A 13,844-nucleotide genomic window follows, 5' to 3' on the forward strand; every position below is an offset into this window, starting at 1 on the left:
GTGGCAGAAAATATAGAGATTTTTTAATGATATTTTATATTTCAAAAGTAGCACAGCACAGAAAAAACTGCACATTTATAGAACTCTGGTGTTTTTTGGGTGCTGCACATTCATAGAGCTCCGGTCTTGTATTTTCTTGAGGTGCCGCACATTTATAGAGTTCTGCTCTTGTATTTTCTTGGGGTGCTGCACATTTATAGAGTTCTGCTCTTGAGGTTTCTTGGGGTGCTGCACATTCATAGAGTTCTGCTCTTGTATTTTCTTGGGGTGCTGCACATTCATAGAGTTCTACTCTTGAGGTTTCTTGGGGTGCTGCACATTCATAGAGTTTTGCTCTCGAGGCTTCTTGGGGTGCTGCACATTCATAGAGTTCTGCTCTTGTATTTTCTTGGGGTGCTGCACATTCATAGAGTTCTGCTCTTGAGGCTTCTTGGGGTGCTGCACATTCATAGAGTTCTGCTCTTGAGGCTTCTTGGGGTGCTGCACATTCATAGAGTTCTACTCTTGAGGTTTCTTGGGGTGCTGCACATTCATAGCGTTCTGCTCTTGAGGTTTCTTGGGGTGCTGCACATTCATAGAGTTCTGCTCTTGAGGCTTCTTGGGGTGCTGCACATTCATAGAGTTCTGCTCTTGTATTTTCTTGGGGTGCTGCACATTCATAGAGTTCTACTCTTGAGGTTTCTTGGGGTACTGCACATTCATAGAGTTCTGCTCTTGTATTTTCCTGGGGTGCTGCACATTCATAGCGTTCTGCTCTTGAGGTTTCTCGGGGTGCTGCACATTCATAGCGTTCTGCTCTTGAGGTTTCTCGGGGTGCTGCACATTCATAGAGTTCTGCTCTTGTATTTTCTTGGGGTGCTGCACATTTATTGAGTTCCGCTCTTGAGGTTTCTCGGGTGCTGCACATTCATAGAGCTCTGGTGTTCCTTGTATTGGACAGTATGGGGGTGTCAGACATCTGGGATCAGCCAGTGCAGGAACTTCATAGAAGCCTCAAATCCCAGGAAACAGGCCTGAAATAAAAGAACCATCAGAAGAGCCTGAGCCTGGAAGCAGCGGGGTATCCCGAGTGTCGCTGCCCTCGGACTGTAATGGGGTTTTACATTTTTTTAATTTTACCATTCACATTCAGTATTTTAGCGGTGTTCATCCTGAGCTTCCTGGTTCATTGATACCATCCCAGAGCTACTGGACTACAATTTTCTCTACCAAAAAAAGGCAGTAAAGACATTTTTTTTGTATCTTTCAGATTCTGCACTCACCGCATTGGCTGGGAAGGCTCGTAACATGGCGGCTGTGAACCCCTTATACAGACCTCGGGGTCCCTCATCTCGCAAGACTTCCCTAAACACATCCAGAGCCCCCCTGTACCGGCTCTCAGACGCTGGAATGAGATGGTAAGATCAGAGGATTATTGCAGAAGGACAGCGACAACATGGCTCACATATTACACCTGAAAGCTGAACGGCTATTTAAACGTGTTCTGCAACTTTCTCATAAACTTCATGCTTCGATACTTCATAGTTTTTTGCTTGCTGTCAGTGAATTGAAAATCTGAAACCTTTATATCACTAATATCTTTCCCAGCTGAGGACTTGTTACAGTTGTATATAGTTTGACTCTTTCCCGCTTTTGTTTTGTTTTATGTTCCCCATCTTCAAAAAAATAATAACTTTTACATTTTTGAGGTGATCTGGCTACTTGAGGGCTCGTCTTTTGTGGGGTGAGTTGTATGTGTCAATGGTGCCTGATGACGTACCGTATAATATGTTGGAAAACTTTTAAAAAATTCTAAGCGGGGTGAATTGGGAGAGGGAATTGGGAAAGTCTTTCTCAATAACACAATGGAATAGTGCTCACTTGTGGGCTAATAGGGCCTCATCCTGCGCCTCATTACTGGAAGTGCATAGTAAGGTACTTACAAGATGGTATAGATCCCCAGTCAGATTAGCTGACTTCTTCCCAGACGTCTCAGATAAATGCTGGCGAGACTGCGGGAACCAGGGCTCCCTATTGCATATTTTCTGGAGTTGCCCTGATATTCAACAGATATGGCAAGAATTCTTCTCTCTCATTAGCAAAATAGTTGGAATGGTCATCCCTCCAAAGCCAGAATTAGCCATTCTTCTGATAGGGATAGATAACATTCCCATCAAATATAGAAAGTTGGTATCTCATGGCCTTCTTTCAATAAAACTACTTCTAGCGAGGAAATGGAGATCACAACAGATCCCTTCTCTGAACGAAATAACACAACTTCTCTCGGAACATTACGTGTATGAGAAAATATTTGCAATTAGGAATGATAGAGTAAGTCAGTTTGTGCAGACGTGGAGTCCTTGGCAGCAATTCTTCAAATTAGTGAATCCTGCCCCTATATAAGCCCGAGAAAATAACTTGGACAGATCAAATTGTTACAACTTTAGACTTTAGAATATGAGCGTCACGCATCTCTTAGAGCGGGGGTCCCCAACTCTAGTCCTCAGGGACCACCAACAGGTCATGTTTTCAGGATATTCTATGGTAAGAACACCTGTGGCCATGTCTGAGGCGCTGACAATAATTACATCACCTGTGCAATACTGAGGAAATCCTGAAAACATGACCTGTTGGCGGTCCCTCAGGACTGGGGTTGGGGAACACTGCCTTAGAGCTACAGAGACATTGGAGCAATCTCACTGGATCCCACATAGTGCAAAATAAAAAAAAGCAGTTCATACTCACCACTGTCTGCTCGTCCTCCCGCCGGCAGCTCTAGGTCCCCGCTGTACTCAGTCTGTGATGTTCTGTAAACCTGCTGCTGCAGCCAGTGACAATGCTCACTGTCATTGGCTGCAGCAGCTTGCTTGTGTACAGTTCAGGCTGACTACAGCCTGTAAAGATGAGGTCAGTAGGAAGACCGGGAGCCAGCGGAGGGGGACGAGCCGTGGGCCGATAGATGTATTAGCTGCTTTCTTATTTTACACCATTAGGGATCTGGCCTTTCATAACTCAGACAAACCTTTTAACCCTTTCAATTATTTCTGATCGTGCTGTTGCAGCTAAATGTCAGCTGCCAAAGATGGCCGACACCCCCCATGTATGGAGCTGGTTCAGCTCCTGAGCCCTGACAACTGACATGCGCCGTGTATGTCAGGAATGGGTTAAACAATACTCTGAGCTAAGCAGATACCTGCACTGATACATTGTAACAAACTATCAGGACAGGAGAGCTATTTATGTTGGAGATGTGTTTAGCTCACAGAGGATTGTCTGGGTGGGATAAAATGATAAAGGAATTGTAGGTCTCTGGATTTTAACAAGACTGTTTCCATTCACTGACAGCAAACAGAGTTGACACATATGGTGAGAAATGGAAACAGTTACAGAAATGTCAATTATAAACCATGATTAAGCTTAATTTACATAATACTAGAAATATCCGGATGGCGGTGACATGGAGCCGGGAGTCTATTCACCTGTCTGGAATCGTGACTTCAACACATCCATAGGAATGGCTACAACCCAATTGCACATGCCCGCCACACCGCCAGCGAGCAGAATCCGTGCGGCACTCAGGTCACTGACGCTGTGGAGGAAGAAGATGGTAAAGGGGTATAGTACAGAATCATATACACCTTTATGTATTATAGGACTGCTGCTCCATGTGCACCACATATATGACTGCACCTGTATGTCACACCACATATGACTGCACCTGTATGTCACACCACATATGACTGCACCTGTATGTCACACCGCATATGACTGCACCTGTATGTCACACCGCATATGACTGCACCTGTATGTCACACCGCATATATGACTGCACCTGTATGTCACACCACATATATGACTGCACCTGTATGTCACACCACACATATGAATGCACCTGTATGTCACACCACATATATAACTGCACCTGTATGTCCCACCACATATATGACTGCACCTGTATGTCACACCACATATATAACTGCACCTGTATGCCACACCACATATATGACTGCACCTGTATGTCACACCACATATATAACTGCACCTGTATGTCACACCACACATATGACTGCACCTGTATGTCACACCACATATATGACTGCACCTGTATGTCACACCACATATATGACTGCACCTGTATGTCACACCACATATATGACTGCAGCTGTATGTCACACCACATATATGACTGCAGCTGTATGTCACACCACATATATGACTGCAGCTGTATGTCCCACCACATATATGACTGCAGCTGTATGTCCCACTACATATATGACTGCACCTGTATGTCACACCGCATATATGACTGCACCTGTATGTCACACCGCATATATGACTGCACCTGTATGTCACACCACATATATGACTGCATCTGTATGTCACACCACATATATGACTGCACCTGTATGTCACACCACATATATGACTGCACCTGGATGTCACACCACATATATGACTGCACCTGGATGTCACACCACATATATGACTGCACCTGGATGTCCCACCACATATATGACTGCACCTGGATGTCCCACCACATATATGACTGCACCTGTATGTCCCACCACATATATGACTGCACCTGTATGTCACACCACATATATGACTGCACCTGGATGTCACACCACATATATGACTGCACCTGTATGTCACACCACATATATGACTGCACCTGTATGTCACACCACATATATGACTGCACCTGGATGTCACACCACATATATGACTGCACCTGGATGTCACACCACATATATGACTGCACCTGGATGTCACACCACACATATGACTGCACCTGGATGTCACACCACATATATGACTGCACCTGGATGTCACACCACATATATGACTGCACCTGTATGTCACACCACATATATGACTGCAGCTGTATGTCACACCACATATATGACTGCACCTGTATGTCACACCGCATATATGACTACACCTGTATGTCACACCACATATATGACTGCACCTGTATGTCACACCACATATATGACTGCACCTGTATGTCACACCACACATATGAATGCACCTATAGGTTTACCACCATGGATCAGTATATCAGTACGGTATGAGGAATATCACTGCCTACCTTCCTCCATGTGGCGTCATTTTATCCTTCATCCATTCATAGCTCATAAAATACATGCCGGAAGCGGGGATATCTTAAGAGGAAAAGTAAACATTAGAGTGATATGCCAGCTTCCAGTAGACATTTATATATGGCGGAAGATAACATTTCATTAACCCATTAAAGACCAGCATATTTCAGTCTTAAACAACCAGACACATTTTAGTGATTTTTACGTATGTGCTGGTTTTATGGCTTGATTTTCCTTTTTCTTAGGCTGGCAAAATGAATTTGTGTTCCGTATTATTGTTTGATATTGGGTAATATGTGCAAAAAGTAAAAAATATATATATGCTTTTTCTATTTAGAGTTCCTTGTCTAAATTAGTAACTTACGCTAAAATAAAATACAGGAATAGGTTCATCATTTTGTAGAAGGCGTTTTGATATATAAAAATGCCTTAAACAAAAAGACGAAACTATTCCTGTACTTTATTTTACTGTAAATAAACTCATTTTAAAAATAATCCCTAAATTTAAAAAAGAAATTTTTTTTTTGTTCACATTAGGCCTTAGTCAGACGGGCGTTTTTTCGCGCGATTTGCGGATCGCATGACGGATGCGCATCCGCAAATCGCGTGACCAGTGCGCGCAAATCGCCCGAAAATCTGCTCCTAGCCGCGTTTCATTAGAAACGGGCCGGAGCTGTCCAGCGCATTGCATTCAATGGAGACGGTAATAGAGCCGCCTCCATTTAAAGCAATGCGCTGCGGGCGAGCCCGGGATGAATTGTCGGGAAGGGCTTAAATATATAAGCCCTTCCCTGCAATTCATCCTAAAATGTGTGAAAATAAAAAATATACATGTACTCACCTTCTCCCGGCAGCCGGAGCTCCGCGCGGCCGTCCTGCAGTGGGTGTGAAGGGGGTGTGAGTCAGACCTGCCCCCTGATTGGCTCAGCGCTGAGCCAATCAGAGGCATGTCTCACTCACACCCATTCATGAATTCATGAATGGATGTGAGTCAGACCTGCCCCTGATTGGCTCAGCGCTGAGAGGCAGCAGTCACTCACCCATTCATGAATTCATGAATGGGTGTGTGAGTGAAACCTGCCTCTGATTGGTCAGGGCTGTGACCAATCAGAGGCAGATCATTCAGCAGGCGGGGATTTTAAAGCCCCGCCGGCTGAATAGTGCCGAGAAGCAGTTCAGGAGAACTGACAGCGGCCGCGGCTGGACTCCGGCTGCAGCGGAAAGGTGAGTATACAATTTTTTTTTATTTTAACACATTTTAGGATGAATTGCCGGGAAGGGCTTATATATTTAACCCCTTCCCGACAATTCACCCCGCGCACGCCGGCAGCCCATTGCTTTCAATGGAGCGGCTGTATTGCCGGCTCCATTGAATTCAATGGGCAAACATCGTTCTTCTCTGTCACAGCTGTTACAGCTGTGGCAGAGAAGAATGATTTGTCTTCTATATGTTCTCAATGGGGTCGGCGCTGCTGCTGCCGGCCCCATTGAGCGCATATACAGAAGAGAAGAGGAATCGCAGATCGCAGATAGGTGCGATCTGCAATTTTTTTGTTCTATAATTTATCGGACGAGCGCATAAAAAGCGCTCATGTGTCCGATACCATTGCAAAGCAATGGTTTTATAAAATCGCCGGACGCATGCGCATGCGCAAATCGCGGCTAAAAACGCCCGTCTGACTAAGGCCTTACCCCTAATAAAACAAAAAATGGTGTAGTCTTGGATTTCAGGGCAAATATTGTGACAATTTAGGTTTGCGTTGGCTTTTTTTTTTTTTACATATTGGTATTTTATTCTGTAAACATCACATAAGGCCTCTGGGGGACTTTCATAATGCCGCTTTTTTTTCTTATTTCACAGTTTTTCCCTGTAACTGGAGCATCCATAGAAGCAGCATCAAGTGGAGCCACAATTACAGGGTAATAAATCCCCCTATAGTGACAGTAGTCACTGGAGAACTGAGATGGGGTCTGCTAATATCCAGCCGCTATGACATGCCAGGGGTCGTCGGCGATCATATGATCACTGTGATCAGTTGAGGAAATGACACTGCCGCTTCCTGTACTATCTATGCTGTGTAGCCTGCAAAAGAGGTTCAAAATAGCTTCATTCTTCTCCTCTGGGTCCTCAGCTGTTTTTGACAGCCAGGCACTCAACATGCTGCTGCTAGATTGCGGGTGCAGGAGCTTTAAATCCACACCGTATTTTAGCCCCGAACCCAGAAGTGCCGTATATTTACAGTGCTTGGTCCTTAATAGGTTAAAGGGGTTCTTCACTTTGATCAGTCCCTTTTCTGTTCCCCAATATTGAAAGGATCACACAGTGATCTGTTGAGAAATCCGGCAGCAGACGTTTATATCTCCTTCAGTGCCACTACAGGAAAAAATAAGCATTACATGGTGTCCAGTAAAATCAACGGCTACTGCATATATATGCTGAGTCCTCCAGAGCAGAAGGCACTGCGTGGCCGTTCACCGTTAGGCTAATGAACCTCTTGGTCACACCCATGGTACATGTATGTCACATGTGCCGCAGAGCTTGTATGGAGCAAGCTCGGGAGCCAAACCCGCTCTCTACATGGCAGGTATCTGTTATCTTTGTTCGTGGACACCTGGCTGCAGGAGCCACGATTGGAGTTAACTCAGATCACAACTATTAACCATTTAAATACTACCGTCAACTCTGACAGCAGCATTTAACCCCTTGAGTGGCGGGTTTCTTACCACCCTGTCAGACCCACCAGGGCAGGTTTTTTAAATGGTCCAATCATTTAATTTTAACTCATTTTCCAGTCGCGTTCCAAGAGCCATAACTTTTTCATTCTTCCATTGACACGGCCATACGAGGGCTTGTTTTTTGCGGGACAAGTTTTACTTTTTGAAGGCATCATTTTTGGGTATATATAATGTATTGCATAACTTTTGTAAAAAAAATTGTAGGGAGATTGTGGGGAAAAAAAGAAATTCTGCCATTTGTTTTTTCGATTTCATTTTTACAGCGATCAGTGTGCAAATAATGAATGTGATAATAATTTTTGAGTCAACACGATTCTGGCGATACCAAGTTTAGGCTGGATTCACACGAACGTATATCGGCTCGGTTTTCACGCCGAGCCGATATATGTCGTCCTCATCTGCAGGGGGGGGAGGAGGATGGAAGAGCCAGGAGCAGGAACTGAGCTCCCGCCCCCTCTCTGCCTCCTCTCCACCCTCTCTCCGCCCCTCTGCACTATTTGCAATGGGGAGAGGCGGGACAGGGGTGGGGCTAATTCTACACCCTTCACCCCACCCCCGCCCCGCCTCCTTTCATTGCAAATAGTGCAGAGGGGCGGAGAGGGGGTGGGGAGGAGGCAGAGAGGGGGCAGGAGCTCATTTCCTGCTATTGGCTCTTCCATCCCCCCCCTGCAGCTGAGGACGATGTATATCGGCTCGGCGTGAAAACCGAGCCGATATACGTTTGTGTGAATGCACCCTCACACAGTTTTTTTAGGTTTTGCTATTTTTGTACATTTAAAACATTTTTTTTTCTTGGAGGTTTGCTTTTGTGTGGCCACATTCCAAGAGCCGAATCATTTTATTTTTCCATTGCCAGAGCTCTAGAAGGCCTTGTTTTTTTGCAGGATGAACTCTAGTCTTCATTTATCTAATTTTTTTGGAACATGTACAATTTTGATCGCTTTTTATTCCATTTTTTCTAGTGGCAAGATTAACAAAATCTGTAAATCTGTAAATGTTTTTTATTTTTATTTTCCACTGCATTCTCTGAGCAGTATAAATAATGTATTGAAGTAATTCTATAGGCCAGTACGATTATGCCAATACCAAATTGTAATAGGTTTTTTTCCTTTTTCACGACTTTTTCACGCTTAAAAAAAAAAGTAATAAAAGTTAAAATCAACCTCCTTTTTGAATACGGGTACTATGGACCCTTAGGGCTCTCGGAAACCCAAAAAAGTCATAAGCAAGACTTCCATCCCCTCCCTAATCCCGTACCCCAACATCTCCCCTTACCTTCCACCACCCCAGCCAGATACATGCCTTTATTCATTAATGCATCATAAAGTTGTATTTTTGTTTTTTGTTTTTTTTTTCTTTTTATTTTCTTTTAATTTTTAATTTTTTTATTTTTTGTATTTACTGTTTTAAGAAATAAATGTACTCTGCAGGAAAAGACCGTGATACACGATTTAAGAGAAACCAGCGTGGCTGTGCGTAAGCAGAATGGTAACTGCAGATCAACATAATGTAACACTGTTAAATGTTTACTGAAAATGTACAATAAAAAACGATTGAAACAAAATCACCCTCCTTTTGCCATATCTATAATAAAAAATCTAAATCATAAAAGAAAAATACATATTTGGTATCACCGCGTCCGTAAATGTCCGATCTATCAAAGTAGTGCATTATTTACCCCGTACAGTGAACGTAGTTGGAAAAAAAATAAAGAACGCCACAAATGCACTTTTTCAGTCACCCTGTCTCCCAGAAAAATGCAATAAAAAGCGAACAAAAAGCCGTATGTATTCTAAGTTAGTACTAACGTAAACTACAGGACATCCTGCAAAAAAGTAGGTCGATGGAAAAATAAAAAAGTTATTGCGCACAGAAGATGCAGCAGAAAATAATTTAAAAAAATTTAATGTCTTTGAAAAAAAATACAAGTACTACAGCAAAAAAAACTATACAAGTTTGGTGTAGCAGTAATCGTACTGACCCATAGAATAAAGTTATCATGTCGTTTATGTTACAGTTTGTGCGCCGTAGAAACAAAACGCACTGAAGGATGGTGGAATGTCTTTTTTTTATTTTTTCATTTTTTTCATTTTACTCCACTTAGAATTTTGTAAACGTTTTTAAGTACATTATATGGTACTTTAAATAACATCGTCCCGCAAAAAACAAGCCCTCATACAGCGACGTCAATGGATAAATACAGGAGTTATAATTTTTTAAACAGGGGGAGCAAAAAAAGAAATGGGGAAAAAAGAAAAAAAGGGGCTGTGTCATTAAGGGATTACATAATGTACTAACTTACTTCTCTGTGTCATTATGACGCAGGGATACCGCATGTGTAATTTTATTTTTAATTTTTTACAAAGTAAAGGGAGACAAGTGTTTTTGTTTTTTATTTTTTTAATAATTTTTTTTTAATTTTTTTTTTACTTTTTGTCCCTTTAGGGGACTTCCACAGAGACCCATCAGGACACCCTGATCACATTCAGGGGGTCCGATGGTGACAGCCCTTTACATGCTGCAGTCGCATAGACTGCAGCATGTAAAGGGTTAACACAGCAGAGATCAGAGGTTTTCTCTGATCTCTGCTATAAGAGCTGGTGCCTGGCTGTCCTCTGACAGAGGGAACCCCCTCCCTCTGTCAGCCCTTTACATGCTGCAGTCGCATAGACTGCGGCATGTAAAGGGTTAACACAGCAGAGATCGGAGGTTTTCTCTGATCTCTGCTGTAAGAGCTGGTGCCTGGCTGTCCTGACAGCCAAGCACCAGCTCTCCCTGCCACAGAGACCATCGGCTTGCTTCTGACAAGCCGATGGTCTCTATGGCAACCTGTATACAAACCAGTGCAGGAGTTTAAAATTAAAAGTGGGAGGTTACCGGCAGATCGGCAGTATCTCTCAGCTTCTTATTTCAAAATCCTGAACTGCTCTATGAGGGTCTGTGCAGGCAGAGCACACTGCAACAGCTTGAGGCATTGTGCTCTGCAGCTCCCATAGTGATACATAGCCCGGAAATCTTCCTGGCTATATCACTATCGGTAGTGGAACTCGTCTCGGAAAATTTCCGGGCGTGCCACTCAAGGGGTTAAATGGCCCAATTGGTGCCTAGAAGTCCTGATTGGCCCTCACAATGGGACTACGAGGTATTCTGGTGTCATGGCAACCCAGGGCCTTGTAAAGTTCAGGTTCCCTATGGGGGCTAAAATGTGAAGATATTAAATATTAAAAGTTAAAAAAAAAACTTTTCCAATTTTTTACATTGAAAAATGAAACCTATTTGGTACTGCCATGGCCATAAAAAGTCCTATCTATTAAAATATCACATTATTTATGCCAGACAATGATCAGGAAAAAATTCACAACGCCAGAATTGCGCTTCATTTGGTCATACCCTCTCCAAGAAGCACATTTTTTCTAAATATTTTTTGTTTCTTAAAAATAGTGCAACAAAAAAACTATATAAATTCGATACCATCATAATCGGTATCACTGACCTACAGGATAAAGTTACCATATCCTTGCAGTGTGTATGCCGTAAAAGCAACCCCACCGTCACCCCCCCCTCCCCCCCCCAAAAAAATGATGCAATTGCATTTTTTTGACATTTCACTCCAGTTGGAAATTTTTTAAAGTTTTTCATTAGATTTTATGCTGCATTCTATAGTGCATTTGAAAAATATAGCTCGTACTGCAAAAAACACTGGCCCTCAGACAGCTGTCAACAGAGAAATAAAAAAGTTATGATTTTTTTTTAAGTGGGGAGGAGAAAACAAAAACGAAAAAATAGCTGTTTCCTCAAAGGTTAATAACGATCCTGATAATAACGTAACAAGTAACTTTGGGGAGGTGCTGCTTGCAGTTTTTGGTCTAGATGTACCCTGGTGGGCCAGTTAGTTTACTTTGGCCCGGTCTCAGTGGAAGTGGCTCTTGAGCTGCTAGACCTGCTAGCTTAGTGGTTATGTACTTGATAACACCGCAGCTAATGCAGTGATGACATTACTTATTCATTTAGCAGTTTCCTTTAGGCTGTTTGCCTTTTCCCCGAGCCACAATCTGGAAAACAGGCAGCCGCCCACACAGCCTGCAAGAAATACCGTGTCCTGTTACCTCTTATCGGGTTGAGACAGGTATAATTTGGGAGTGCATAATGCAATCTAATGAGAGATTTGGCTGTGTGCCCTACTGCTGTCTCTGCGAGGGCACAATCAGCCTTTAACAAGTTGTCTGAATTGCAGAACCCTTTTCTATATTGTTTCAGGTTGCCCTACCAATAGCTTCTAGAACTCTAAGCAGGTCCATGGGGTCGGTCCCTCGAGGGTTTGGGATGCAGAGCCTCCTCAACCAAGCTGGGTATCATGAAGGCAAACATCTCCTCCGGCAGGAATGCACTCACTGGGTCTGTAAGGAGGAAACGTCTGTTTCCCAAATCCATAGGGGAGGAGGCTGCTACTGGACAGTAATGTAGTTGGCCCAAAGCACATCATAGGCGAAGGTATTGCAACTCCCTCGTCAACTCTGTAGATGACCATATGTTGTGATGCTTAAAACCTTTACTGATCCGGCCTGGAAACAACAATGAACAGTCTCTGTCTTAGCTAGATTCCCGTTACGTAAAATAGCAGTGAACATCTCGCAGTTTGGCTTGGTACTCCGGGGTGTGGTAGTGTAATTATCAGAAGCGTGATATATAGACAGAGTTCGAGTCAACCTGAAGTTTTTTGTCACTCCCTGATATGGCTTCCTGTTGAATGACAGCTGAAATTTAATTGTATTGTGGTCACTATTTCCCAAGTGTCCCTCAAACTGCACCCCCGTGATTCGTTCTGGTTTGTTAGTTAATATAATAAGTCCAGAGTGGCCCTCCCTTTAGTTGGCTCCTGCACAAGTTGGGAAAGGTAGTTATCTTTAATTGTTCTTAAGAACTTATCACCCTTGTGAGATTTGCAGGTTTCATTTTCCCATATTATATTCAGATAATTAAAGTCCCCCATGATAATTACTTCATTGCGGTTTGACACCGTTTCTATTTTTCTTAATAATAAGTTTTCAGTTTCTTCTGTTGTTTTTTGTGACCTATAGAAAGCCCCTATCAGGATTTTGTTATTCTTTACTCCTTGTATTTCTACCCACAGAGATTCCACATGTTCATCTCCTACACCTATATTTGTTGGGACAACTGTTGGGCACTTAAAGGGGTTGTCCCGCGAAACAAAGTGGGTCTATACACTTCTGTATGGCCATATTAATGCACTTTGTAATGTACATTGTGCATTAATTATGAGCCATACAGAAGTTATCAGAAATTTTTCACTTACCTGTTCCGTTGCTAGCGTCCTCGTTTCCATGGAACCGTCTAATTTTCAGCGTCTAATCGCCAAATTAGACGCGCTTGTGCAGTCCGGGTCTTCTTCTTTTCTCAATGGGGCTCCGTGTAGCTCCGCCCCGTCACGTGCCGATTCCAGCCAATCAGGAGGCTGGAATCGGCAATGGACCGCACAGAAGCCCTGCGGTCCACCAAGGGAGAAGATCCCGGCGGCCATCTTCAGCAGGTAAGTAAGAAGTCACCGGAGCGCGGGGATTCAGGTAAGCGCTGTCCGGTGTTCTTGTTTAACCCCTGCATCGGGGTTGTCTCGCGCCGAACGGGGGGGCTGTTGAAAAAAAAAAAAAAATAACCGTTTCGGCGCGGGACAACCCCTTTAAGCCCCTGACAGACGTCCCGGGTAAAAGGACCCTAAATTATGTTCCTTATAGTTTAGGAGTCCAGGGAGCTGTCTCATTTTTGAGGGTATCTCCATATGACTCAATAGGAAAATATATAGGGTTGTCAGGGGCATAGTGTCAAGCCTGTTTTTTTAGATAGAAAGTAGTTACCTCTCAGAAGGGTAAGTACAGTACCCCTGTACAAGCTCTGGATGCCCTGCTTGCGGAAAAGCTCCCTGGCACAATCTACGGGCCCAGAAAATCTCTTCACTTTGCTGTTTGCCTGAGCCTTGAAACAAGAGAGAGAAAGAAGGTGATGAGAATGATC

At 43.4% G+C, this 13,844-nt stretch overlaps 1 protein-coding gene across 3 annotated transcripts in view; it reads right to left on the reverse strand.

Moving 5' to 3' along the window:
• LOC136580146 (mitochondrial carnitine/acylcarnitine carrier protein-like) overlaps positions 1 to 13,844 on the reverse strand; it is a 27,423-nt gene continuing 13,579 nt past the window's right edge. For 2 of the 3 annotated variants that reach the window (XM_066580471.1, XM_066580470.1), the window contains 5 exons: positions 13,688 to 13,805; positions 5,072 to 5,144; positions 3,459 to 3,568; positions 1,263 to 1,384; positions 1 to 1,013 (listed from right to left, as the gene is read on the reverse strand). In XM_066580471.1, the coding sequence (XP_066436568.1) occupies positions 951 to 1,013; positions 1,263 to 1,384; positions 3,459 to 3,568; positions 5,072 to 5,144; positions 13,688 to 13,805 (486 nt within the window). In that variant the 3' untranslated portion in view covers positions 1 to 950. The remainder of the gene's footprint in view (positions 1,014 to 1,262; positions 1,385 to 3,458; positions 3,569 to 5,071; positions 5,145 to 13,687; positions 13,806 to 13,844) is intronic. The other variant, XR_010786943.1, reaches the window with a different exon arrangement.

The sequence above is a fragment of the Eleutherodactylus coqui genome, chromosome 10 (genome assembly GCF_035609145.1).
Source record: "Eleutherodactylus coqui strain aEleCoq1 chromosome 10, aEleCoq1.hap1, whole genome shotgun sequence".
Classification (NCBI taxonomy): Eukaryota; Metazoa; Chordata; class Amphibia; order Anura; family Eleutherodactylidae; genus Eleutherodactylus; species Eleutherodactylus coqui.